The following is a 24,869-nucleotide window of genomic DNA, read 5'->3' as shown; positions in this document are numbered from 1 at the left end:
CATGCTATGCCAGATTACATTATAAGCATTTTACCTTCACTAACTCGTTTAATTCTCATCACAACCCAGTAACGGACCTTAAAAGTTCTACCCACTTTGTAAATGGGAAAACATTAAGAACAGAAAGGGTTAAGAACAAGTAGCAAGACGAGCTGGGACTGGAACTCAGACAGTCCAGACAACAGCGCTGCTCTTCTTTCCTACACGGGTTAGAACCTACTGAGGGTTATGTGAGAAGGGCTGCGTTGCACACTTTACAGGTATTCTGTCTTTTAATCTTTGCCCTTGGAAGCTAGGAATGTTATTTAACAGGTAAGGAAAGTAAGGTCCAGAGAGTTTAAGTAACTTTACCAGAGCATATGGTAAGTCTGGGAATTTAAACTCAGTAAATCTGATTTCAGAGCCTGCAGGATGTAAATCTGATTTCAGAGCCTGCAGGATGCCCTGAAATAATGTGTTTATGGCATCCAGCATTCAGGAGGCGATGAATAGGTGTTGGATTTCTTCGCTTACCACCCCTTTTCCGAACCTCAACTTCCTCATCCATGAAATGGGCTGGAGACGTGTGGCCTTAATTACAGAGCAGCCGCTGTGATTAAGGCCACGGTTACAACAGTTAAGCACTTTCCACGGTGCATTTTGATCCCGGCCTCCCACTGTAGGGCTACCTACACTGATTGGCTAAATTCTGCCACATGACCCGCCCCCCTCTGTGCCAACATGGCGGCACCCAGGTCCTAATCCGGAAAATGTGCAGCAAGACTAACTCGGTTCTTGGTTTCGGGAGAGAAAGTGAGGAGAACCTGGGAGGCGAAGGGAGGGGTCCGGAGCAGGGGCGAGGCCACTCGAGGAGTTACGGCTTCACAGGGGCCCATCATCAGAAGATGGGGGATGATGTCAGCTTACCGAAGCCACAGGGTCCCCTTAGCCTCTATTTTACAGACGTGTAGGCCACCCGGCCCGGGAACGCAGCTCTGTGATCCTCTCTATGCCCTCCTGATCCAGGCTCTGCGGGCAGAGGCTACAGCGGATGTCCCGTGCGAGGGTCGTTTTGTGGCTAAGCCTGACACTCCGCTCCGCCCGCGGTCTCTGTAGAGTCCGGTCTATGGAGGGGCAGCCCCAAGGGTTGGCGAATTCAACCGCAATGGTAAACAGCACGGTGTCTTGCGGAGAGAATCTCCCACCTGAGGTCCAGGAGACGACGGTCACCGAGGGGGCCGCCAAGATCGCCTTCCCCAGCGCCAACGAAGTCTTCTACAACCCAGTGCAGGAGTTCAACCGGGACCTGACGTGAGTAGGGGTCCGGGATCAGCTTGGCAGAGGGCAGTGGGTCTGTGAAGTGAGGGGGTGTGAGCTGAGCCTTCGTCTTTTGCAGATGTGCTGTGATCACTGAGTTTGCCCGCATTCAGCTGGGGGCCAAGGGAATCCAGAGTGAGTGGAAGTCCAGTCTCCTGGTGGGCGGGGCCACACAGAACTCTCACCCTGCTCAAGCCCCTCTTCCCTAAAGCCCGAAAAGACTCCAGCCACGTACCAGGCCCTGGGCTCTGCTCCTTCAGCCTTTCCCTAGGCACTTTGCAGAAGATTTTCTCCATAAATCTTCTGTATTGTGAAGAGCAGAGGAGGTTTCTCAGAGAGAGCCTTCATAACCCCTGACTTGTGTTTTGGGGTGGCTGTAGTCAAGGTGCCAGGAGAAAAGGAGGTGCAAAAGGTGGTGGTGGACTTGTCGGAGCAAGAGGAGGACAAGACTGAACTGAAAGACGGTGCACACTTGGCCCCAGGAAACCAACCTCGAACAGCCACTGTGGGGGAGATCTGTGAGGTGAGGCCTGGGCATAAATAGGTGGCAGCCCCAGAGTTCAGTGGGTGATGGAGGAAGAAAGGCTTCTGGTGGGGGAGAGCTGTAGGAGGAAGGTGGTTGGGGCTCTAGCAGAGAACCGAGGTACTGATGTGAGCGGGGCTCCCTGCTTATGCTCCTTTAACAGGAAGGCCTGCGGGTTCTAGAGGGCCTGGCAGCCTCCGGTCTTCGCTCCATTCGCTTTGCCCGAGAGGTGCCTGGGCTCCGAATCGTGGTTGCCAATGATGCCTCTGCCCGAGCTGTGGATCTCATACGCCATAATGTGCAGCTCAACGAAGTGGCCCACCTCGTACAGCCCAGCCAGGCAGATGCCCGGTAGGTTCTGGGCAGCAGAGCCTGGCTGCTGGAAGGGGCATTCTGAGGCAAAGCTGCCAGGGGTCAAATCCTTGCTCTGTCACATTCTTGCTCTGTGATCTTAGGAGAGTGCCTTAGCCTGAGTCCCAGCTTCCTTGTCTATAAAATGACAATTTTACGGGGGTTGCTGTAACGATTACATGACAGGTAATACTTATGTAGTCTGTGTTCAGTACCAGAAATAAGTACCATTATGATTTCCATTTTATACTTCTTGTACTTTTATTCATTCAAATGGACGAGCTTATATTCACCGTCTGCTATGTGCCAGACACCATTTTCAGTACAGGGAATGCATCAGTAAACAATACAGACAGACAAGATCCCTGACTTTGTGGAGGTCACATTAAAATGCAGGGGTCGGCAAACTATAGCCTGTGAGCCCACAGCCTGGGTTTTTGTAGCCTGCCACCTAAGGACGTTTTTTTATATTTTTAAGGGTTTATAAAAAGGAGAACATGCAGTAGGGGCCGTATGTGTCCTACAATGCCTAAAATATTTACTGTCTGACCCTTTACAGAAAGTAAATAGGTAAAAAAATTTCCTTTCCTGACCATATTAAAATCTCACAGGAGGCACAGAGGATAAAAAATAATTATCACAAATAAGTAAATTACATAGTAAATTAGAGGTGAGAAGTGCTCTGGAAAAAATAGTAGAGGATAGAGGGGAGGGAAGAAGGTGGTCAGGGGGCGTTGCAGTTTTGAAAAACATAGTCAGTGTAGGCTATGTTGAGAGGGTAGCACTTGCTTTTCCTTACCTGCAACGGGAAGCTTATAGTTCCAAATCCACTGAATGGTTCTGGAAGGCACCTTCCACCCCCATTGGAAGATTATGTGATTAAATGAGTAAGTGTGTCTATAAATTGCTTGAAACAGTGTCAGGCAATATGTGCTACATTAGTACAGCAGGTTTTGGCATCATGTCATAGTTATAACATTGAAGAGAAAAAGAAAATTTGATTCCCGGCCAGGGCCGCTGTCTCTATGGATTTGACGGGTTCTCCCCATGTCTATGTGGGTTTTCTACAGGGACTGGGTTCACCTCAGTGTGAGGTGGACGGGCACGTTTAAATTGTCCCAGTCTGAGTGAGTGGGTGGATGTGAGTTGCCCTGCAGTGGAAGGGCATTGGAATGGCAGGGTGGATCCCACTTTGCACCCTAAGCTGCCTGGATAGACGCCAGCCACCCATGACCCTGAACTGGATTAAGCGAGGTGGAAAATAACGATGACTTGTTTTTATTAATTTTCTTAAATGTAGAGCTCACATTTATTTCAGTGTTTAATATTAGAAGTGTTTTGAGTCTTTATTTAGAGGTTGCGGGATATTTTTGTGAGACTGGAAATGTGGTGTAGGAGCATATCTTTTTTTTTTTCCACTGATTCGAGAGAGAGAGAGAGACCGAGATCGACTCTCTCTCGAGTTGTTCCACCCACTCATACACCCATTGGTTGATTCTCGTATGTGCCCTGATCAGGGATCAAACTTTGCCTATTGGGTTGGTGCTCTAATCAACTAAGCTACCCAGCCAGGGCTAGAACTTAACTCTTGTTTTAAATCAATTAATCTATGGTAAAATTGATTGTGTTACATGTTTTGCTTAAAGTTGCAATTTTCAAGAACCTATGATAATGTTAGGTGAGGCCTTACTGTATTGGCTCTTGTTATTGCCACTGATAGAGCTGAGTAGAATGAGGTTAAAGAGGGAAAGGCCGTGAGGTTAGCAAATGGCTCAGCCGGGACCGAAGCCTGGGCAGCTGGCCCCAAGTCCAGGCTCAAACCATCACGCTGCGCAACTGAGCATGCGTAGGGAACAGGGCAGGTCCCTGGTGCAGGGGCCTGAGGACCCGGCCCTCTCACCCCCAGGATGCTGATGTACCAGCACCAGCGGGTGTCAGATCGGTTTGAAGTCATCGACCTGGACCCCTATGGCAGCCCTGCCCCTTTCCTGGATGCAGCTGTGCAGGCTGTGAGCGAAGGAGGTGAGGTCAGGCTGACCCAGGGGTACAGAGCAGGGCTTGGGGTGTTTGAAGGGCCCTCATTGTCCAGTGCCTCCCCGCAGGCCTGCTGTGTGTGACCTGCACGGACATGGCAGTACTGGCGGGGAACAGCGGGGAGACGTGCTACAGCAAATACGGAGCCATGGCCCTCAAGAGCCGGGCCTGCCATGAGATGGTGAGGGACCCCCCCCAACCCCAACACCCCTTCCCGCTCCCCAGCGCTGCTCAGCTTCCTTCAGGCAGCCAGGGCCACATCCATGCCAGCATGTTAATGACAAGCAGATCTTTAACCAGCATAGCCCCTAAGAACATGGGCTTCCCGTCATGGTCATTTGGGGGACAGTGGCTTTGTTCAGAGTAGGAACGGTGGTTACACCATTCTTTCTAGTAATCTCTATTTTAACAACTTTCCCAAACTGTCTGTGTAATGCAGTTTTTCCAGGCCTGGGTTCAAATCCTAACTTTGCTGGTAGCTTTGAGCAAGTGGCTTCCCCTTTCTGGGCCTCAGTTTTGGTGTCTGCAGCTGGGCATGCTGACGAAGGCCTGGACACCCCTAGGTGGCTGTGGAAATTCAAGAAGTCAGGGGCAGGCTACCTCAAAGCGCTGGGAAAGGAGGGGCTCTGCCCCTGTTCCTTAAGGGCCCTGTCATCAGCCTGGGAAACACTGCTTCCTTTTCTGTGTTAGCGTGTCACGGCGGCTCCCTAGCACGGAGGAGGCCCCAGAAGTTCTGCAGCACCCAGTGTCCCCAATTTCTGTCAACAAAGCCCTTGGTGGCCAGACCACAGGTCCTTGGGCCACATTGCACAGCATGGGTCATGCTGATGATGCTAATCGGAATAGGTTCCACTTACTGGGCTTGTGTGTTTCTAAGTCACTTAGTGCCCCCAGCAGGGCCATAGAGACAGAGACTGTTGCAATTTCACAGATGGGGGAGCTAAATGCTCACTTGCCAAAGGCCACATGGCCAGGATCTCAGGGCTGGGTTTGGAACTCATGGAGCCTGCCCTGACCCTGTGCTGTGAGCACCTTGTTCAGAGGCAGTGCTGCCGGCTGATGTCCAGCCTCCCTCCCTCACCTCCAGGCCCTGAGGATCGTGCTACACAGCCTGGACCTCCGCGCCAACTGCTACCAGCGCTTCGTGGTACCGCTGCTCAGCATCAGTGCTGATTTCTATGTGCGCGTTTTTGTTCGTGTCTTCACTGGCCAGGCCAAGGTCAAGGCCTCAGCCAGGTTAGCAGAGGGTAGAGCAGGTACCGGGTGATGGATTGAGAGAGGCAACAGAGTCTTTTCCTGGGGAAATGGGGTCATAAAAGGGACCAAGTGAGCCTGAGGGAGGAGTGGAACAAGGCAGCCACCCCCCGTTTCCCCCACAGCAAGCAGGCGCTGGTGTTCCAGTGTGTCGGCTGCGGAACCTTCCACCTTCAACGCCTCGGCAAAGCATCGGGGGCCTCTGGTGGACGGTGAGCAAGGGTGAGCCAGGAGGGAGTTGAAGGGGGCTCCCAAGGGTCATTGCCCCCTAAACACCTCTCTCTGCACAGGGTCAAGTTCTCTGCAGCCTGTGGTCCTCCCGTAGCCCCCGAGTGTGAGCACTGTGGGCAGCGGCACCAGGTAGGGCCAGGCCGGGGTTAGGCGAGGGGCTCACAAGGGTCCTGGTGTTTCATTCCTTGCCCATCTGGCCTCTGTGTGTCTATAGCTCGGTGGCCCCCTGTGGGTGGAGCCAATCCATGACCTGGATTTTGTGAGCCGTGTCCTAGAGGCTGTGAACACCAACCCCAGCCGCTTCCACACTTCCGAGAGGATCCGAGGAGTCCTGAGCGTTATCACCGAGGTGGGGGCTGGGCCGAAACACGATGCAGGTTCACCTGTACTCAGCTTCCTCCATCTCCCCCACCCACATCCTGTTGTCCCTATGGCAGGAGCTACCGGACGTGCCTCTGTACTACACGCTGGACCAGCTGAGCAGCACCATCCATTGTAATACACCCAGCCTCCTGCAACTGCGGTGAGGCCCTGGCCCGGGAGGAGCGGAGCCTGAGTGCTGGGTGCCCTGGGCAACGTGGACCCCTTTCCAGCCAGAGTCCCTCGTAAAATGGAGATGAAATATCATTCACCTCCAGGGCATCTCGTGTACAAGTGCTTAGAGCAGAGCTCAGAGTCCAGGAGCTCTGGCGAGGGCGACATCTGGCTATTACGATCATTGGCATTATACCAGCCACATAGTCACCATGGGACGAGCAGCCAGCCTCACAGGTCCACTCAAAATGGCTCACCCCTACATGTCAGCACTGACTTTGAGGTTTAACCTCTCCCTCAAGGCTCCTCTTGGTCCCCAGGTCGGCCCTCCTCCATGCTGGCTTCCGGGTCTCGCTCTCCCATGCCTGTAAGAACGCCGTGAAGACGGACGCCCCTGCCTCTGCCCTCTGGGACATCATGCGCTGCTGGGTGAGGGCCAGCCTGACCAGGCGGCGGGGAGAGGGCAGGGGTGGGCAGGCTCGGCATGCCGTGCCCTCTGACCTTTGCCTTCCAGGAGAAGGAGTGCCCAGTGAAACGGGAACGGCTGTCTGAGACCAGCCCGGCCTTCCGCATTCTCAGTGTGGAGCCCAGGTACGGACACGACACTTGTGCCACAGGAATGGATTCTTACATGCGTGCAGATGACACAGACACATGCTTGCTCTTCAAGTGTGGTCCAGATCCCACCTTCTCCCACCACTTTTCCCCTCCTCTTCTGCCCCACCCTGGCCTGCCCCGTCACTGCTCACCTCGACCAGCACAGCCACCTCTGCCCTGGTTCCCCAGCTCCCACCCTCAGCCCCCATAGACCATTCCCCTCGTGGCAACCAGTCGGTGCCTGTGAGCATCTGGGTCAGATCATGTCTCCCCTCTGCTCAGAACCTTCTGCGGCTCCCTCTTCACTCAGTAGAAACAAAGTTCCACCTGCAGGCCCTGCCCCTCCCTCTGTCACTTTCCTGCCCTCATTATTCTCCCTGCCCCCGACTCGCTCCACACTGGCCTCCTCACTCAGACTCTTCGGACACAGCCCCACCTCAGGGCCTTTGCATGGGCTGTTCCCTCTGCCTGGAGTGTCCGTCCCCAGCGTCCCCCCATGGCTGTTCCCTCACTTTCCTCGGCCTCCCCAGCACCTCTGCCCTCCTGTGTTCTTCATAAAACTCTTACCTCATGGCCTAACACAACATGATTTGCTGATTTCTGGCTCGTCCCTTGCTTGCCCATCTTGGGCACTAGAATGTCAGCTCTACCAGCAGCAGATTTCAGGTAGACAGTAGGCACTCAATAAATGTTTATTAAATGAATGAGAGAATCCTGACACAGACAGATGTAGTCTTTCTCGAGTCATCAAGGAGGGAAGGCCCCATGGGTGGTTTCTTATGCGTGTCCAAGTGGCGGCTGGCCCTCAGCCCCACCCCACCTGCCCCAGGCTGAAGGCCAACTTCACCGTCCGGGATGATGCCAACCCCAGCTCCCGCCAGCGAGGACTCAAGCGCTTCCAGGCCAACCCCGAGGCCAACTGGGGCCCCCGGCCGCGTGCCCGGCCAGGGTGAGTGAGAGCGGTGGCGGTGGGACCTGGCCAGGCCTGGGGCGCAGAAGCCAGATAGGGTCCCAGCTGCTCATCTCCCTGCACAGGGGTAAGGCAGAGGGCAAAGCTATGGAGGACAGACGCAGGCTGCTCCAGAACAAGCGGAAGGAACTGGCTGAGGACCCAGCCCAGCGGGCTGCTCGGCTTAAGACATTTCCTTGCAAGAGGTTTAAGGAGGTGAGGTACCCCCTACCCATCACTGCTGCACACACGGGTCCCCCTGAGGGGACGACAGGGCAGGGCTAAGGGGCAGGCAGGGCTGGGCGGACTGGGGAAGGGCAAGTGTGTGGGAGTGAGCTCCCCATCCAGAAAAGGAACCCGGGAGAGGCCGCCAGGTTCTGGGCCAGGCTTCACACTTCCCACCTTCCCAACAGGGCACCTGTCAACGGGGGGATCAGTGCTGTTACTCCCACAGATCCCCGACATCCGAGGCCACTGCTGAAGCTGTGCCCACTGACTGCCCACAGGCCCCAAACCAGAGCCCCGCTGGGCCTGGGGCCACAACTGGTCCAGGTGTAGATTGAGCCAATAAAGAGATATCACTTTGTCCTGCCTCATTTGTCTTCAGTGTGGAATCTGCCTGTGGTCTGCCTCTCTCTCCAGCATGTTTGGGGCCTGTTCCTCTGTCCATCTGAATTAGCTCCTTGGGGGAGCTCTGTGCTTCCAGAGATTGATTTGACTCTGCCTGACTGAGGTGTAATTAGCGTCTCTGTCTAAGGCGTTCTGTGTTTCTGGTGGGGTGGTCTGTCTCTCTGCAGCGAGAGACACTTAGGCACCTGGTTGTGGGCGCCTGCGGTTCCCCAGGCGGCCACGGGGTGGCAGCCATATGCTCGCGCCCAAGGGGCCTTCTGCACCCCCTTCCGTTGGCGTGCTCTTGAACACAGGCGCGCGCAAGCGGGTGCCACCGAGCTCCCACGTGGCCTCTCGCCGCCACCTCTTTGCTTCTCTGGTTTCTCTGGCGCAGCTCCCCGCGGGGCCGCAGTGGCGGAAGCCAGACCGGAACCAGGGGCCTTGTGCATCCGCTCCAGACCAGGTGCTTCCTGCCCTGTGGCCCCTCGGGTGGGGGTGCTCATCGAGGCACCAGGCAGGCTGCTGCATCCTCCCCACAAGGGCAAGCCTTAGCAACGTTAACAGAGAAGCCTGTGGCAGAGTCCTCATTCTGCCTCGCGGTAGCTGGGGGACCCCACAGGCACCCTTCGCCTTGTGCCATCCCCAAGAGTAAAATGAACCTGATCCTGGAATCGGTCATGTGGGCACAAAAAAGTTCCCTCCGTGCTTAGAACTGGATCCTTGCGCCCCTGAGAAGGTGGGATGGTTGGTGTTGGGGTCCTAGTATCTGGTCCCTGGGAGGGTAGTGGTAGTGTTGGTGCTGGGTGGAAGCTGAGGGCCTGCCTGGGGGCCCCTTCAGTCACCTGGATGGACACAGAACAGCACCACTGATCCAGGTGAGAGGGTGCTGGGGGTCAGAAACAGCTTTGTCATTGCTACCTAGCTGTGCCCAGGGTCCCTCCCTTCTTAAGGCCGCATCCTGGGTCTTGGGTTACACAACCATCCAGGACATTCATCCAACCCCCCTTTAACACCATTCACCCTGAAGGTCCAGACTGGGATGAGGGCCAGCGACCACCCAGTTATTGTGACCCTATGACCCAGAAGACCAGGATTGTGAGGGTATGTTGGGGGCATCTACTGGAAGGTTCTAGCAGCCCCGGCAACATAGGAAATCTCCCCCAGTTCTGGTCCTTCCTGTCACCCTCCCGGGCCTGGGTAGGTGGTGTGGATAGCACAGTGGGGACCAGGACAACTGTCCAGGCTGGACACCCAAGATCAGGCTTTCAGAACCGTCCTCATGCCAGTACTCCACTCCGGGGTGGGGGTGGCAGAAAGGCTGGGAGGGGCTCTGTAAAAAGAGGAACCAGGCAGGGGAGGACAGAAGGGGGGGGCCCCTAGTCACGAGCCCCAGCAAGGCCGGAAAGGGCTCTCCACCCCCATCAGCACGGACACAACTGGGGGTGTTCAAAGCCATAGGCCAGACCCAAAAGACACAGGAGGCCACTGCTTTCCTGCCTCAGTTTCTTAGCTGTGTGCATCTGGGCACCTCACACCCAGCTGTGCACTGGGGCTGGGTCCTTGGAGGGCCAGGGTCCCTCCGGTGCCTGGGAGGACAGAAGGCGAAGCCCTGAGGGGTGACAGCCAGTCCTGCCCGCCAGCCTGGGGCGGGGCCAGAGGCAGATCTCAGAGATCCCCGCCCGCTGGTTTCCTCCGGGGTCAGCCTGGCTCCTTATCAGTCTCGGCCAGGCGGCCAGGCTCTTATCTGCGCCGGGCCAGCATCCTCCAGCCACTGCGCCAGGGGTAAGAGGGAGGAAACTGGCCACCGGGGGCGGGGAGAGGGCGGGCCAGTCCCGGAGCCGCTCACTTTTCCTCTAGGGACCCACGCTGCTGCCATCACCGAGGCCCCAAGGCCCTTGGGAGCCCAGGAGGAGGCGAAGCCCAGACAGGGTGGCCAACTGCCTGGGGCAGAGTGAAGAGGCTAGAAGGAGCAGCACTGCGGGGCCTGGCCTGAAGCAGGAACCGTATCCTTGTCCTGACCGACAGCCAGGGCACTCAGCAGGCAGCAGGACCAGTGCCGGGGTAAGAGGGGAGCAGCCTGAAGGTGGGGGAATCCCCGCCCCAACTGCATTCATTCATTCGTTCCTGCCTGCCTTCATTCATTCATCTGCAGGAACCAACTAAGCAAGAGGCCAGGCCAGCTTCCCCAGGACCCAGCTAGGGAAGACAGGGCAGAGGGACCAGGTATCCCCAATATTGCTGGGACACTCCAGGCCATGGAGCCAAAAGTGAACAGGGACATCTAAACAGGGTGCAAAGGGGGGATGCTGATGGGTAGGGAGGGTAGGGGGGTCACCAGGGCCAGATGGAGGATTAAGGCATGGACTATGTACCAGGCAATGCCAGCATTGGGGGTCACAGTGTCATGAGCGGGGTCATGGGATTAGTGAGGGAGACATTTTCAGTGCGGGTGGTGGTCACTAGTGTGATTATGGAGGACTTTCAGGGTCTGACAGAGGCGATGGGTTTTAGATGAGGACCACCGGGTGGGCCTGGGCGGGAGTGGGGATGTCAGTGAAGGGTCAGAGTCAATCATGTAGATTCCAAGGACACACAGTGTCAATGATGGGTTTCAGGATCAGGTCTAAGGGTCCCAGGGTCCACCGTGTGTCCCCTGCCTTGCCCCTCCCTCCAGACTCCAGGTGAGAGGTGATTCTGGAAGAAGGGAATTTGCTCGGGGGTTGGGCAGAGGAGGCCCTCATGGATCACAAACAACTCAGAGACGGCACTGCTGGGCTCACCAACTGCACAGCATCTAAGTGGGCACCTCCTGCCCTTGTATCTGACCCTCGTCCCATGTTCTGAGTTTCTGGGCCTACTCCCTCACCTGCCTTTCCCCACTGAACCGCCACCCCCCGCCATCCCTTCCATTGAGGGCTTGTTGGGCTAAGGGGGGGTGTGGCTTCTGATCCCTCCTCCCCACTGGCTTTCTCCCCTTCCACAGGTGAGCACCCCCTTGGGGTCCATGTGCCCGCCCCAGGCCCAGGCAGAGGTGGGCCCCACCATGACAGAGAAGGCTGAGATGATGTGTGTCCCCAGCCCAGTGCCTGCCCCGCTCCCCAAGCCTGCCTCGCCTGGGGCTTCAAAGGCGGAAGAGGTGGGCCACGGAGGCACCTCATCCCCCAGGCTTCCCCCTGGTGTCCCAGTGATCAGCCTGGGCCATACTAGGCCCCCAGGGGCAGCCATGGCCACTACAGAGCTGAGTGCCCTGCGGCCCCCACTGTTGCAATTCTCCGCCCTGGGAAGTGCCCCAACCCACCTGGCCCTGCATTACCATCCTCACCCCTTCCTCAACAGGTCAGTGGGGGGCTGGGCCTGGGGGCAACCTGGGGCCAGGGTCATTGCCCACAAGGCATTAGTGACCCATGAACCCTTACAGCCTCTACATTGGGCCGGCAGGACCGTTTAGCATCTTCCCTAGCAGCCGGCTGAAGCGGAGACCGAGCCACTGTGAGCTGGAGCTGGCGGAGGGTGAGTGTGGGTTTGCATCTGCATGGGGTCCGCATCTGTTCCACACCTCTGCACAGGGAGAGGTGCTGCCAGCGCACTCAGAAACACACACAGGACAGTCCACACAGGGTTCAGTACTCACGTTACAGCCATGTGCAAAACCACACTCCCACAGCCAGTCCCACACAACCAGTCGTCCAACAAGCCGCAGAGGGTCCTGGCAAACAGCATGGCACCGGGGCCACAAAATGACAGCGCCACTCGCATGCACAGCCACCCGGGACGCAGCCGCATGACAACCACCATCCAAGAGACAGACATGGGACCACAACCACACAGGAGACAGCACACAACCACAGCCACTTAGGACCATGGCCACACAAGAGTCAGCCACACAACCACAGCCATGCATGACACAGCCACATGGCAACAATCACACAACCACAGCCATTTAGACAGACCACAAGTCACACAGCCACCTGAGACAAGGACAGGACCACAATCACAATAAGAGTACCTCTCAGACCCACAAGCACTTCTGGCCACACACAGGGGCACACTCAAAATGAGGATTGTAGGGACCGCTCCTCAGATGGGCAGCCCAAAGGAACATTTCCTTAGGGAGTATCAGCCACTGACATAAAGGTGCAGTCAGAGGCACAGAGGGCTCCGCTGTCTGCAGCCTGGACCGTCCTTGTCTAGATTCTAGATGGCTGAGGGTGGGGGATGGGCGGGGTGGCTAACAAGCAAGGGAGCCACAAGTGGATTCCACACGTGGATCCCTTTGGTGGAGAAAGCCTCAGCTCACCACCTGTGTGGAAGTCCCCACCAGAGTGCTGGGCGCTTGAAGGGAAGGCAGGAAGGGGCGCCCCCCACTCCCCCGATGCTAACCCCACTCCTCCTGTCTGCAGGGCAACAGCCCCAGAAGGTGGCCCGGCGCGTGTTCACCAACAGCCGAGAACGCTGGCGGCAGCAGAACGTGAACGGCGCCTTCGCTGAGCTCAGAAAGCTGCTGCCCACGCACCCGCCCGACCGGAAGCTGAGCAAGAATGAGGTGCTCCGCCTGGCCATGAAGTACATCGGCTTCCTGGTGCGGCTGCTGCGAGACCAGGCGGCTGCTCTGGCAGCAGGCCCCGCCCCGCCCGGGCCCCGCAAACGGCTGGCGCACCGAGGCCCGGACAACGGCGCTCGCCGTGGGCCTTGTCGCCGGGCCGAGGCGGTGGCGCGCCTGCAGCCCGCACCCCCGGCCTGCTCCAACGACAGCCCCGGTGGGGCGGCCCGCCCCATCAAGACGGAACAAGCGGCTGTGAGCCCAGAGGTGCGGTGACCCCGAGGCGTGGCCTCTGAGCCGAAGTGCACTGGGAACTCAGCCCTGGGCTGTCGAGGAAGGGGGCGGACCACGCACTGCGCATACTCTGGAGCCAAGTCCCCCGCAGAGGGACCAGTGAGGACGTACCCTACAGGGGAAAGGGCCGGGGTTGCGGAATGGCGACCATGGCCCTCAGGGACCCTGAAGACCCTTTTATCACCCACTGCCCGCCGGAAGTGGCCTTGCCCGCATCCTCCTCCCGGAGGCGAGGTCCAGGAACCAACATGGCAGAGCGGTCATGGGACCCAAGTGGTGCCTCTTTTTTGCCGACCGGGGGCTCACCGAGAGGTGGGGAGGGGCCGGGGAGCTTTCCTCTTCTCGCCGGCGCCCCCTCCCGGAAACTCAGGGATACAAACACCTCGACGACGACGACGGCGGCGGCCCCAAGCCTGGTGCGCAGAGACCACGCGGGGCCCCACCTCACCCAGCCCAATCGGCCCCGGACAATCGCGTTAGCGAAGGCTCAGCCGCTCTTGCTTTTGTTTTTCTTTATTTCTTTATTTCACATACACATTAGCCATTCAATGGAGAAGCCGGAGAGAGTCAGGCAAAGATGGTATAACAGAAGCGCAGTGACGGGGGTGGGGGGTGGGGCGGGGCGGGGCGGAGAGGGGACAGACGGGCTGGCTGCCTACTTGCATTCCGCTAGGACACTGAAAACCCAGAAAACAAAACAGACAGTAAACTACCCTTGTTTCTTATGTATCTCAGTGCAGAGACGGGGGTGGAGGGCGGAGAGAGGGGGAGACCAGGCTGAAGGAGGAGGAGGGGAGGACAGGGGACGCTAAAGGGAAGCACACCAAATCCATTAGTACTATATATAGAGATACTCGTATATACTGCGTTTCTTAGCCTAAGAAGAAACTTGTTTGACGGGACGGGCGGCCTTTGCAGTCCGCGATGCTGGTGCTGGTCGGGCGCACGGATCTCCCGGGAGGGTCCGAAGCGGGGCTGGCCCAGGCTGGCTTGCGGGGGGGAGGGGGGCGCCCCGAGGGTAGGTGGGTAGGGGGAGCAGAGGCGGGGCTGGGGTGCCCCTCGGGCTCTCGATTGGGGGACGAAAGTTCTCGTGACTTTATTGCTCCTTAATTTTCTCTCGTGTGTGTGTGGGGGGGGGGGGGTCCGTTCAGCACGGTTGGGGTGGGGAAGTGGGTCGTCTGAGCCACCCGGCCCCTCTGGGACCCAAAGCGCGGCGTCCGCTCCGCCAGCACGGGGGTGAGAACAAGGCACTAGGTCGGCCGGCCAGCGCGGGGGGCGGGTGTGTAAGGCAGTCGACAGGGCTGGTTGGGGGTGGGGGGTGGGCTGTGTGGGGGCCGTGTGCGTGCGTGCGTGCGTGCGCAGGCCTGGGCGAATCGACCTGTCAGCTTGGCTGGTCCGGTCCTGGAGCGTCGAGCCTTCCCCGTGCTCCCCGGAGTGTGACGGGGGTAGGGGTGGGGTGGGAGGAATGATGTTGAGTCGGGGGCGCCGGGGCAGGGCGGGAAGGAAACTACCAACTTGCTGAGCGCGCTCCTGATAATGCTGGTGAGGGTCAAGTTGGCGTCTGGCTCAAAGAAGGGCGCTCAGGGCAGAGAGGAAGGGAGGGAGGGGACATTTGTTCGTTGGCATTGACCTCTGCGGGGGAGGGGCCGGAGACCCCCGCCACGCCCCAGCGCCCGGATGAGGACGGGGCGAGGAGGGGGCGCCGGCCCGGGGAGGGGACGCCCGGGGAGACCCGCGGCCAGAGCAGCCCCGCCGCTGGGCGCACGCCGCTGTCCCGTTCCGTTAAACTCAACAAGAAAGGGATATGCGTGTTCCTAACAAGTGCAGGATATTTAATTGATCATAAACTTATGTATAATAGTTTGTGGGTTTTTAAAAACGTACTTTATAATGTAAGAAGCACCAGGGTTTTTATGTTGAATTATCTTAAAAATAATTTTCTCTCGTCCTTTTCCTTTTAGATCTTGTGTTGATTTTTTTAAAATGTTCAGGTATTTTTTTTAAACTCTAAAATGTGAACGTTTCCTTCAGCCCTCCCACCGAAACTGAGAACGAACGACGAAACAAATAAAAACCCCAGATCATCCTTGTCAACGCAGGAAAACGACTTAAAAAAAAACTGAAAACGAACAAAAAAAAAAAAAAAAAAGGAAAAAAACACTCAGCTTTCGTTATCCCCGCGAAGGGCGGGGCAGGCCCGGTTCTTTTAGCGTCCCCAGAGCCGCGAGGACATTACAACAAAAATAGAATTTTTCTTAACAATCTCTTAACATACAAAGATAGGAAAACTCTCTGATGCATTGCACTTGGTTCAATGAAAAAAAAAAGTTCATTTCCCCCATATATATTTTTTTTTGTTTTTTTTTTTTCTCTTCTAACACGTCCCCACATCTCCTGTGGCCCTCGTCGCCTCTCGCCTGACCCTCACAGCGACACTTGGGAACGGAGCGGCCCCCAGCCCCCGCCTGCCCCGGCAGCCCCGCCGGGCGCGCTCTGTCCCGGCCCAGCTGGCCTGCAGCTTCCGACCTCGCCGGGGCGGGCGCCCCGCAGACCCCGGCTCCCGCCGCGCCCGCGGCCCCGATTGTCTTCGAGGGAAAGGGCACGTGCGGCCGGGCAGGGGGTCCCTTCCGCTCCCCTCTCAGCTCTGACCCTGTTTAGCCAACCAAACTGAAAAATCATTGCACTTTGACCGCGCGTCACGCCCGGCCCACCCGGCCCCCCACCCCCGCCCTACTCCCCATGCCCCCCCCAGGCTCCCGCGGGATCCCTTGTCCCCAACTTCTCAGCCTCCGTCCTCCCCAGGGCTGTAAGCGGATGGGGGAGGGCCTTCGTTCAACTTCCAACAAAAGCTACCCCGAGGGCCAGCTACCTTGCGGCATCCCGCTGGGGAGGAGGCGCCACCAGCTGGCACCCGCGGCCCCAGGTGAGGGCCCTCTTCTCCTCCCCTCCTTCCTCTCGGCCTGCTCCGCGGCAGCCTCACACACTAGATTCACAATAAATAAAACCCATAACCCACCCCTGCGGTGCAATGTTGGGGTTGACTGACTTTCGGAGGATCCTGACCTGTGCTTTGTGTTTTCATACAGTTAAGAAAGAGAGAAAGAGAGAGAGAGGCACAAGGACTTAGAAGGGGTCCCAGGAGGGTAGATGCAGGGAGGAGGGAGTAAGGCACAGAAAGACAAGCCAGAGGGGCCAAGTCACACCCTGGATCTAGGCTGGGCGTGCTCCTGCTCCCCTCCCTCCCAGGGGGGCTTCTGAAGACCCTCTGGACAGGCCCCCCCCAATCTTCCCTTGGGGGAGGGGGGGCTTCAGTGGAGGGGGGAGCTACTTCCTGTGGTGTGTAACCAAATTGTTCCCAAGTTGCTCAACTGGAGGAGGAGTTCCCAATTGCAACAGCAGAAGACCCGAACAATTAATGCCCCACCCCGAAATAAAGAGTAAAGACATTACAGCTGAAATCCAGAGAAGTGGCCACGGGGGTGGTGTGGTGGGGAAAGTTGGGGGGGGTACAGAGAAAGCTCCAAAACACATTTGAAAAAGGACAACACCCAACACCCTCCAAAGGAACTGAAAGTGGGCCAGCAGGACGCCTACCTAGCGCAGGTGGCGGCTCTAGCCGAGGGCAGTGGCGGCGGCTGCCCTTCCTCCTCGCGCGGCTCCAGGTCCCCTTCGCCTCCACTCTCCGGCCCGACCACAGCAGGGCTGTCTGCGTGAGGGGCAGGGGCAGGGACCGATGGGGTGGCACAAGGGCACCTGCATGCGGGCTGGGGTGTGGGGGTGACCTGGGGCCCATCTCCCCTCACTTGGGCCGTGGCAGGAGCAACCTTCCCGGCCTGCCTGTGGAGGGAGGGAAGAGGGGCCTGTCCCGTGCTGGGACCGGACCTTTGAGAGCATTCTGACTTTTTCCTATGGACTGTACAGAGGGGTCCGGGGTCCAGGGGAACTACCCCTACGGCTCAGGGTGGGGTGACAGAACACCCCCCATTCCGGGAGCATGAAACCAGCTCCAGGGGATGCCCCCTGCCCACAGGGGGGTGGGGCTTCTAGCCCAAGGGTGGGGCAGGGAGATTCGGAGGCCACCCTGCCTCACCCGGTCCAGAGCAGATGGCGGAAGAAGCCAGAGGCAAGGCAGTGAGGGAAGGCAGGGCAGGGTCTGGAGGGGAGTCCCCTCTGGATCTGCACCCTTCATCTTTACAAGCTAGTCCTCTGATCTCCCTAGTGAAGCTCTGGCCCCAGCCGAGGGTGGGGTTCTCCTAGGAAGGGCAAGGGTGGGGGACAGGCCCCTTCAGAACGGTGCTGGTTGCTTTGTTTGGGGATTTCGTTCCTTTCCCCAGAAGGCCAGGACGGGATGGGGGAGGAAGGAAGTTCTGCTGCATCCTTTCTTTCTTTCTGTCCTCTGCTTCGCAGAGTCCGTTTTGCATGTTCCTTTCTGCTTGGCTGCTGGTGCACAGCTCTACTGAGACCTCTTCCGAGGGCTCTCAGAGAACTGGGCTGCTTCGGGGGGGCCTGCAGGGGTCCCTGGGCTGGAGGAGAGAAGGGCTGAGTGGCTGACGACGTCTAATTTTTGCTTTTCGGTGGGGCTGGGCTGGGGGATTTTTTTCCACGTCTCAAAATTTCTTCTCCCCCCGTTTGAGGAACCTCTTCTTTTCATTTTGTCATTTCTTTTGTCGATCTTATCAGAGGAACCAGGACTGAAGCGGGAGAAAGAAGAGGTCATGTTGAGGACAGCAGGCGCAGGTCCCCTCTCAGTCCCACCTGGCCCTGTGACTGCAGGTGGTGCCCAAGGCCCCTGCAGGGTCCAGCTCCAGCAGAGCCAAGGACACCGACACTCCACCCAGAGGTACATCCCCATTTGTCGTCCCTCCTATGGGAATCCTGTCCCCCGAGAGACTCTGTCCCCCAGTGCCAGTGTCCAGCTGGCCTTCCCGTGGGCACCATGCCCAGCTGGTAGGACCCCTGTGGCTGGCACTGGCACAAACACAGACCTGGGATCTGGCCATGTTTCCAATTGTTTAGGTTTTTGTGTGGGTCCTGGAGGGTGGGGAGGATGCCAGGCTGGAGCTTTTGTCCCTAGAGGGTTTGGGGACTGGGGTGGGGGTGGCCCAGCTTCTTGCTGAGTTTTCTTTCTGTCTCTTTGGACTAAAAGCAAAAATTCCCATCTGTACACCCCAGCCAAGGTCCCACAGGCTGAAAGGCTGGCAAGAGGGGGACCCACATGGCTTCAGCGCCCAGCAGTGCCAGTGCTGGGGGAGGAGCCCAGAAGACACACGCCTGCCCCTCCATCCTTTACCCTTGAGGCATCGATTTGCAACCGGTGTCCTGCAAGCCTTTTTAAAACATGCAATACCTGACTAGTTAGGGGCAATGACCTCTTTTCCCTTAGATTATCAAATTAAAAAAAGAATTACAATAGCCAACACAATAGCCATCCAGTGTGAATGAGTCAAAATTATACCTGTTTTTGTCACATTGGCAAAAAAATTTTTTTTGGTGTGCCGCAGAATTAGTAATTATTTAGTAATTAGTTTATGTGTGCTACGAGATGGAAAAGGTTGAAAATTGCTGCCTTAAAGCAAGAGAGCTGGGGAAGGGCCTCAGGCCCCCTCGGGCAGAAGTCGCTTCCCTCAGGGTGACAGCAGAGGGCGCCGCCTTCCCACAAACAGGTCTCCGTAGCCAGGAGCACAAAACTACCCAGGGTAGACACACCCTCCTCCCTCCCCATCTTGGGCTGCCTGGCAACGTCCTTCACCTAAGGCTCTGGCCCCACCTTGTGGCCAAAGGGTGGGGTGTAGGGCGGTCTCCTCCATGGTCTACAGTGCCCAGGTATGCATGGTGGTATCCTTGGGGCAAAATGGGGGTTCCTGAAAATGTAGAGGGCCCTTCCCAAGCTCTGGGTCACAGGCTGGGATCTTCAGGAGCCAAGCAGAACTACCCAGAGAGCGCACACCAGGACCTGACTCATTCTACCCTGTTCCTACCCTGCCCAGAAGCCAGGAAAAGAGAGGGTGGCTGACCTGCCCAAGGCCACACAGCCCGTGGCTGTGCCGGGGACTCACATGCGGGGGGCAGTTCAGAGTTGAGGCTCCCAGCTGCTACACCTGGTGTGCTCACCCGGCCTAGGGCCATGCCTAACACGTCAAGGTAAGGGCCTGGGGCGGCTACACCAGCCAACTTTTCAAAAGAAGGCAAAAATCCAGACAGAATTTCATGTGAAAATTTCCAACACTATTTAAAACACTTGTTTTGGTCACATGGATTATGCCTGCAGGCCAGACCTGCCCCCCAGGCCCTGGTGTGGGACTGCAAGCTGTTGCCGACTTGGAGGCGGAGACCTCGACTTTTACAGTTAGAAAAGGCTTCAGAGCTCACCTAGAACTCTCTGTGACAACGGAAATGTTCTCTGCGCTATCGCTAGTCACACATGGCTTCTAAGCACTTGAAATGTGACTACCGTAACGGGAAGACTAAATTTTTCTCTAGTTATTTAATTTAAACAGCCACATGTGGCCAGTGGCTATCTTACTGGATGGTGCAGCCGGAGGACATTTGAAAACGTGGGGGTTGAGGCTTCACAGTGACTGGGGCGCTACTCGCGTTGACTGGGTAGGCAGATGCTCAACTTCCCGCCATGTGCTGGACAACGTGCACAGAGGGGGCCTGCCCAGGGTCTGACCCTATAAACTGACTACAAGCCAAATGGGAGGCTCATGGGAGGGCAGGGGGCTGGCAAGGCAGGGGGCAACCCAGGCCTGAGGCGTCCCCAATGTGCCAGTGTGGGCAGGCTGGGAGGGTGGGTCAGCAGCCAGCTCCTGGGCTTCCTGTCCTGGCCCTTGGAGGTAGAGAATGCCTGGGTGAGCCGTCACCCCAACATCCAGCTGTCCCCTCCCGCCCCCCGCATCACTGCTCTCTAGGACCCCCTTCCCAAGCAGAGGCTATGCTGGAACCCTACTCCACTGTTCTAGCTGTGAGCCTGCCCTTCCCCCTCCCTGTGAGGGAAAAGGGGCCTGGGGACAACAAGGACATGCAAGTCCCGCTTGGTCCCTCTGCCCTTGGCAGACCAAGCCGAAGCCCTAGGCTGGCTCCTTCAGGGTCTCCTGAGCTATACTGCAGCGGGACAACCCCAGTGCTCAGGCTTGGGGGACCCCCTCAGAGGAGGACGGCTCCAGTTCCAGGCCTGGAGTTAGGGACAAAGGCGGCTCCAACAGGGTCCCCAGTACCTCCCCACCACCGGTCCCAGGAACAGGGATCTGCTGCCAAGCACGGAGTGGCTTTTCTGCTCACCCCTCCCTGCTTCCTGAGCCAGGTCCAAAATTGATTAAAACTAAGTAAAAAGCGCTGCCCAGGGAATGACAAAATTGCAAAAATTCTCTTTTCTTCCCTCATTCTATTGTTCTCTCTCCATCTGGTGCTCTAGAGATCAGCTAAAGTCACTGGTTACTGTGGAAACCGACCCCCACTGGACCTCTGGCGCCCACCCGCTGCAGCCTGCCTGCCCCCAGGCCCAAGGGCTCCTGGCTAGGCTTGTCCAGCTCTGGTCCCTCCCCCCCACCGCTGTACACACCTGCCTGCTCCCGGCCAAGGCCCAGGCCCCTTTCAGGAACAACTGGAAAGCAAACTGTTTCCCAAACTTGCCTCCAACTCTGACTTGGCCCCAACGTCCAAGCAAAGTGAGCAGAGAAAGTGCAGAAGGGAAAGCACATGGAGGCAGAAATGGGGAGGGCTCGTGGCTGCGTCCCTGAGAGCAAGAGAGCACGGAGAGCAAGCAGGGAAACAGCCAGAACTGCAGGCAGCCGGCTAGCGGCAGGAGGGAGGGCGGGAGAGGGCGGGAGCGCTGGAGCCCTGCAGCCCGGTGCCAGCCCAGAGCTGGGAGGGGAGGCCCGCCAGAGGTCCCTTCCTCTGGCACCCCCTCCCGCCCTCTGCCAGCAGGGCTCTCCCGGGCTCCCTGGCACAGAGAGGAGGGGGCTGGCTCCAGCCCCTGCTCGGAGCCATTGTTTTTCTTCTCAACACCCCCAAGTTCAAGTTCATCTGGGTGTTACATCATGTCTGGTTGCTCTTGGAAACCAGACGGGTCAGACGTGACTCTGGGGAAAGGGGGTGGGAAGCTGGAGGGGGCTGAAGTTCCCCTCCCCTCCCCTCCCCTCCTTGCCACCAGGGAGCTCTGAAGTTTGCAGTTTGACAAAGTTTTTTGCTTTTTTTTTTTTTTTTTTTTTTTGAGGGAGGGAAAGGAAAAGGGAAAAAACAAAACCTCAAACCACACATACAAAACTTCTATCCACCAACTTTCTCTGGACTCAGGCCTCAGGGCAGAGAGGGAGCAGGAGCTGAAAGAGGTGGCCCAGGGCTCCGGGCCAAGGTGGATTTCCCCAGGGCTGCAGCCACCAAGGCCCTGGGCTCACAGGGCAGTGTTTTATAAAAAGAAGTTCCACACTGTAAAGGCTGCCTCTGCCCTGCTCCCGAGGAGGGTGCTCCCTGAGTCCATCCCAAGGGCCCTGAGCTCTGGAGGCTATTCCCAGCCCCTTGGGGACAGGCATGGGAAAGGGGGGTCACGTGTGCATGTATATAGATGCCTGTGCAAAGCAGTGTCCAGGAGGACCGCTGCAGTTGGTTGGGTGTCTCCTTGTGAGAACTGGGGGCAGATGGGGACAGAATTGGAGGCTCCAGAAGCTTGGTCACCCTTCTAATAGGATTTATGGGAAGTTGGGAGAGGGGCTTCCAGGGGGGCAATGGGACCTGCCCTGCCCTTGGTGCCCAAATCTCTGGGCATGTGGCCCACCGGGCTAGCTCTGTCCCTCCTCCACCTTCTGCCCAGCCACCCAGGGCCGGGAAAGAAGAGAGAGCTGGGGACCAGGCCTCCCAGCAGAGCGGGAGGACAGCAACAAGGCAGACGCTGTCCTCCTCCTGACTGGGCTTCCGGCTTCCACCTTTGCTTCTACCAGGCCTGGCCTAGAACACCCCTAGCCTCAGGTCCTTGGCCACCTTCCCCAGGGCGGGGAGGCTGTCAGAGCTAATTATCCAATTAGCCGATTAACCAGGGGCCCTGGGGCTGCCTGGGGAGGCAGGTTCAGCGGGGTGTGCAAACGCCTGGGTCCTCCAGCCCTGCCCCAGCCCCTTCTCCCGCATTAACCCCGAAGAGCTTGGCCTCCTCTCTGACCCCAAGGTGCCCGCCCCCCGTGCTCGCCGTCACACTCCTACCTGAGACTGCTGTGGGATGTTCAGAAAGTTGCCGTCCCGGGGTCCGATGCTGACAAACCGGTTGGCAGAGGAGGCGCCTGTCGTTGCGAATGCTGTGGGGAGCAGGAGAGAGGAAAAACCCCCATGAGGCCTTGGGGCCCACCTCGGCACTGCCCCTTGGGGCTGCTGAGAGAGGGAGACACTGGGTTAGACCGTGCTGCCCAGGTTTAGGCTGGCAGTGGGAAGGACAGTCTGGAGGGGCCCCTTCATCCATCACTCACCAGGAACACGCACATCCCCCACCCCCAGCCGTCTGCTTCAGCCGGGCGTCCTCTTTCCTGGCCAGGGGTGAGGGAGGGGCCCTGGAGGCTTCAGTCGAGGTCCCACAGCCCCGGTACTCCCCCCTAACCAGACACTGGGCAGGCTGGGGATGGTCCTCCTCCCACAGCGCCCCAAGGTAGTGCCCTTGCCTTCCCACTGGCCCTCTCGGGTCTGGAGAGAAGGGAGGCTGGGAGGGTGGCAGCTCTGGGGGGCTGGCCCCCCTGTACTTTGGGGAAGACCATCTCAGCCGGGCCACCTCTCCAACCAGGGTAGCTAGTTGGGTGCTGCCCATTTACCACCCTGGGCAGTGCCAAGCACTGGGCCGCTGGTTTGGGGAACTTGAAGGGGCCTAAGGGAGGGCAGGGCCGGATGGGATGGGGTTGGAGAGGGGTGTAGGCATTGGCTGCTCGCCAGGGCCCAGGGGTGACAAACCTCAGGCCCAGCAGACATTCTCTCCCTCTGAGGGATGAGCCAGGTCCTAAGGTCCTGTGGTGCCCAGGGCCCGCAATAGGCCAAGGTGCACGAGGAGGAGGCTGGGGGGCCTGGCAGAGCCCCGGGGCTTGAGTGCTTGGGGCAACTGAGGGGCAAGTGGGTCAAATAGCGTCGAGCTGAGCTCAGCAAGCTTCTCGGGGAGAGAATGAGCCCCGCACCTCCAGGAAGGAGCATGCCCCCAGAGGGGATGTCATGGGTCACAGGCTGCCTGGGAGCCTGCCACCCCCTGCCCTGGACCGGATCCACCCCAGGGACCCCATGCTCACCAGTTTCAGTCCAGAAGTGCCACCCTGTAGCCTGGTCCCCCTCTCCCACCCTGCCCACCTCCAATGACCATGACCATGATGTGATGTCTTATGGCAGATGTAGATGGGAAGGTGGCATGGAAAGGACGGAGCGGGGGAAAGAACTCAAACGGAGAGAGAGAAGGCGAGACAGAGAGCGCAAGACGGAGAAAAGTGGTGAGATGGGCCCCCGCCCCCGCGGTCCCGGACGTCCTGGCCCGCGGCCTGCCGGCCCCCAGAGCACCGGAAGCACTGCCCATGCCCTGCCCGAAGACGGCACGCGGCCCACCCTCCGCCTCTCCTGTCCCTCACGTCGGGTCTACCTTGGGCCTCCCAACTCAGATTTTTTTCCTTCCCTTGGACAAAAGTTGTCATTGGTTTAAAAAAAAAAAAAGAGAGAGAGAGAGAAAGAGATGAAGTAAGCCAAGGTCCAGAGCCCTCCCTCGTCCTTGGAACATCCAACCTGGGGAAGGAATTGAGGGAGGGGAGAGGGAGGGGAGGAAAAAAAAAAAAGAGGAACAACGAGAAACCAAATGTGAGACTGAAGGGGAGGGGTCAGAGGCTGGCCTGCTGCACCTTTCGAGGCCTGAATGAAGGGGAGGGGGCAAGGCAAAAAGGGGATGGTGGTGGCGTCGCCTTGTGGTCACATTTAATTTTCTTGGTGTGGGGGGCACGACAAAACAACAACAAAAAAAAAATCAAAAAAAAAAAAAGACCGATAAACAAAAAAAAAAAACAAAAACAGCAATCAGGCATGAAGATGACATGGCTGTGCCTCCCTGTCCCTTCCCACCCTGGCCAGCACCCTGGCCTGCGCCCCACTGTGCTCCCCCTCCCGCCCACCAGGGGCCTGGGCCAGGGGCCCGGGCTGGGAGCAGCGGGCGGGCAGGGGGGCTAGTGGTGTGCTGGCTGGTGCGACTGAGGCCCGGGTGGCTGTGTTTGGGGGGTTCAGCTTTGCTCTCATCCGGGCAGAAGGCTCCGTGGTGCTCTGGGTTGGGGAGGATTTGGTGAAGGGGAGGGTGTGGGGGGGCTTTTCTTTTTGCAGTGGAGACTGTTTGGATGAGCCGGGACACTGGGCGTTGTGGTTTCGGTTTCATCGTCCACTTACAAGGTGATGGAGGAGTCAAGGCGGCGCCGTCTGGGGCAGTGCTGGTGGATTTGGAATCAGGCATAGGAAGGGGCACAGGTCTGGCCACTGGAGGCGGCGGCGGTAGCAAAAATGACCCCGGGACTTTGCCCTGGCCGCTACCGTTGGGCTGCGAACAACATAAATAGAGTGACGCATGAAGGCACATCACACACAGACACACGCTCCCCTGCGCGGCCACGCCAGCTCGCTCCTGAGAGCGGGCGCTCCCGGCGGAAGGTGCAGAATAGGGTCCTCTCTTC

General features: G+C 58.0%; 3 protein-coding genes across 8 annotated transcripts in view; 2 read left to right on the top strand and 1 right to left on the bottom strand.

Annotated features, from left to right (window-relative positions):
* The first annotated feature begins 708 nt into the window (after window positions 1–708).
* TRMT1 (tRNA methyltransferase 1) lies at window positions 709–8,344 on the top strand. Of its 2 annotated transcripts, none has more exons than XM_054563527.1 (17): window positions 709–792; window positions 1,096–1,290; window positions 1,376–1,431; window positions 1,677–1,819; window positions 1,983–2,170; window positions 4,077–4,192; window positions 4,273–4,385; window positions 5,292–5,440; window positions 5,584–5,670; window positions 5,749–5,818; window positions 5,904–6,038; window positions 6,127–6,212; window positions 6,544–6,652; window positions 6,738–6,814; window positions 7,650–7,769; window positions 7,856–7,985; window positions 8,183–8,344. In XM_054563527.1, exons 2-17 carry the CDS (start codon window positions 1,106–1,108, stop codon window positions 8,330–8,332), a joined length of 1,914 nt encoding a protein of 637 aa, XP_054419502.1. In that variant the 5' UTR covers window positions 709–792; window positions 1,096–1,105; the 3' UTR covers window positions 8,333–8,344. The 2 variants fall into 2 exon arrangements, with proteins under 2 accessions (XP_054419502.1, XP_054419501.1); XM_054563526.1 differs by having other exon boundaries at window positions 1,006–1,290.
* Window positions 8,345–11,382: 3,038 nt separating this feature from the next.
* Window positions 11,383–13,304, top strand: LYL1 (LYL1 basic helix-loop-helix family member). Its single transcript, XM_054563524.1, has 3 exons — window positions 11,383–11,714; window positions 11,797–11,888; window positions 12,779–13,304. The coding sequence occupies exons 1-3, from the start codon at window positions 11,383–11,385 to the stop codon at window positions 13,192–13,194; spliced, it is 840 nt and encodes a 279-aa protein (XP_054419499.1). The 3' UTR covers window positions 13,195–13,304.
* A 2,646-nt stretch (window positions 13,305–15,950) lies between these two features.
* The window catches only part of NFIX (nuclear factor I X), a 93,440-nt gene continuing 84,521 nt past the window's right edge, over window positions 15,951–24,869 (bottom strand). For 2 of the 5 annotated variants that reach the window (XM_054563529.1, XM_054563533.1), the window contains 3 exons: window positions 24,589–24,736; window positions 22,405–22,496; window positions 15,952–17,903 (listed from right to left, as the gene is read on the bottom strand). In XM_054563529.1, the coding sequence (XP_054419504.1) occupies window positions 17,889–17,903; window positions 22,405–22,496; window positions 24,589–24,736 (255 nt within the window). In that variant the 3' untranslated portion in view covers window positions 15,952–17,888. Of the gene's footprint in view, window positions 17,904–22,404; window positions 22,497–24,588; window positions 24,737–24,869 lie in introns of all 5 variants that reach the window. The other 3 variants (XM_054563534.1, XM_054563535.1, XM_054563532.1) reach the window with 2 other exon arrangements.

This window comes from Pteronotus mesoamericanus, unplaced genomic scaffold (assembly GCF_021234165.1).
Source record: "Pteronotus mesoamericanus isolate MK-2021 breed Mesoamerican mustached bat unplaced genomic scaffold, CSHL_Meso_final scaffold_827, whole genome shotgun sequence".
NCBI classification, from domain to species: domain Eukaryota; kingdom Metazoa; phylum Chordata; class Mammalia; order Chiroptera; family Mormoopidae; genus Pteronotus; species Pteronotus mesoamericanus.
This window is presented reverse-complemented; position numbering and strand designations above follow the sequence as displayed.

What these genes read in the sequence shown, in the direction of transcription:
- TRMT1 (XM_054563526.1), top strand. Translation starts at nt 1,031, where the DNA reads ATGTCCCGTGCGAGGGTCGTTTTGTGGCTAAGCCTGACACTCCGCTCC. An exon ending in GCAGGCTGTGAGCGAAGGAG is followed by an intron (nt 4,193 to 4,272) that starts GTGAGGTCAGGC and finishes GCCTCCCCGCAG; the next exon opens with GCCTGCTGTGTGTGACCTGC. An exon ending in GGGACATCATGCGCTGCTGG is followed by an intron (nt 6,653 to 6,737) that starts GTGAGGGCCAGC and finishes TTTGCCTTCCAG; the next exon opens with GAGAAGGAGTGCCCAGTGAA.
- LYL1 (XM_054563524.1), top strand. Translation starts at nt 11,383, where the DNA reads ATGTGCCCGCCCCAGGCCCAGGCAGAGGTGGGCCCCACCATGACAGAG. An exon ending in CCTCACCCCTTCCTCAACAG is followed by an intron (nt 11,715 to 11,796) that starts GTCAGTGGGGGG and finishes GAACCCTTACAG; the next exon opens with CCTCTACATTGGGCCGGCAG. An exon ending in TGAGCTGGAGCTGGCGGAGG is followed by an intron (nt 11,889 to 12,778) that starts GTGAGTGTGGGT and finishes TCCTGTCTGCAG; the next exon opens with GGCAACAGCCCCAGAAGGTG.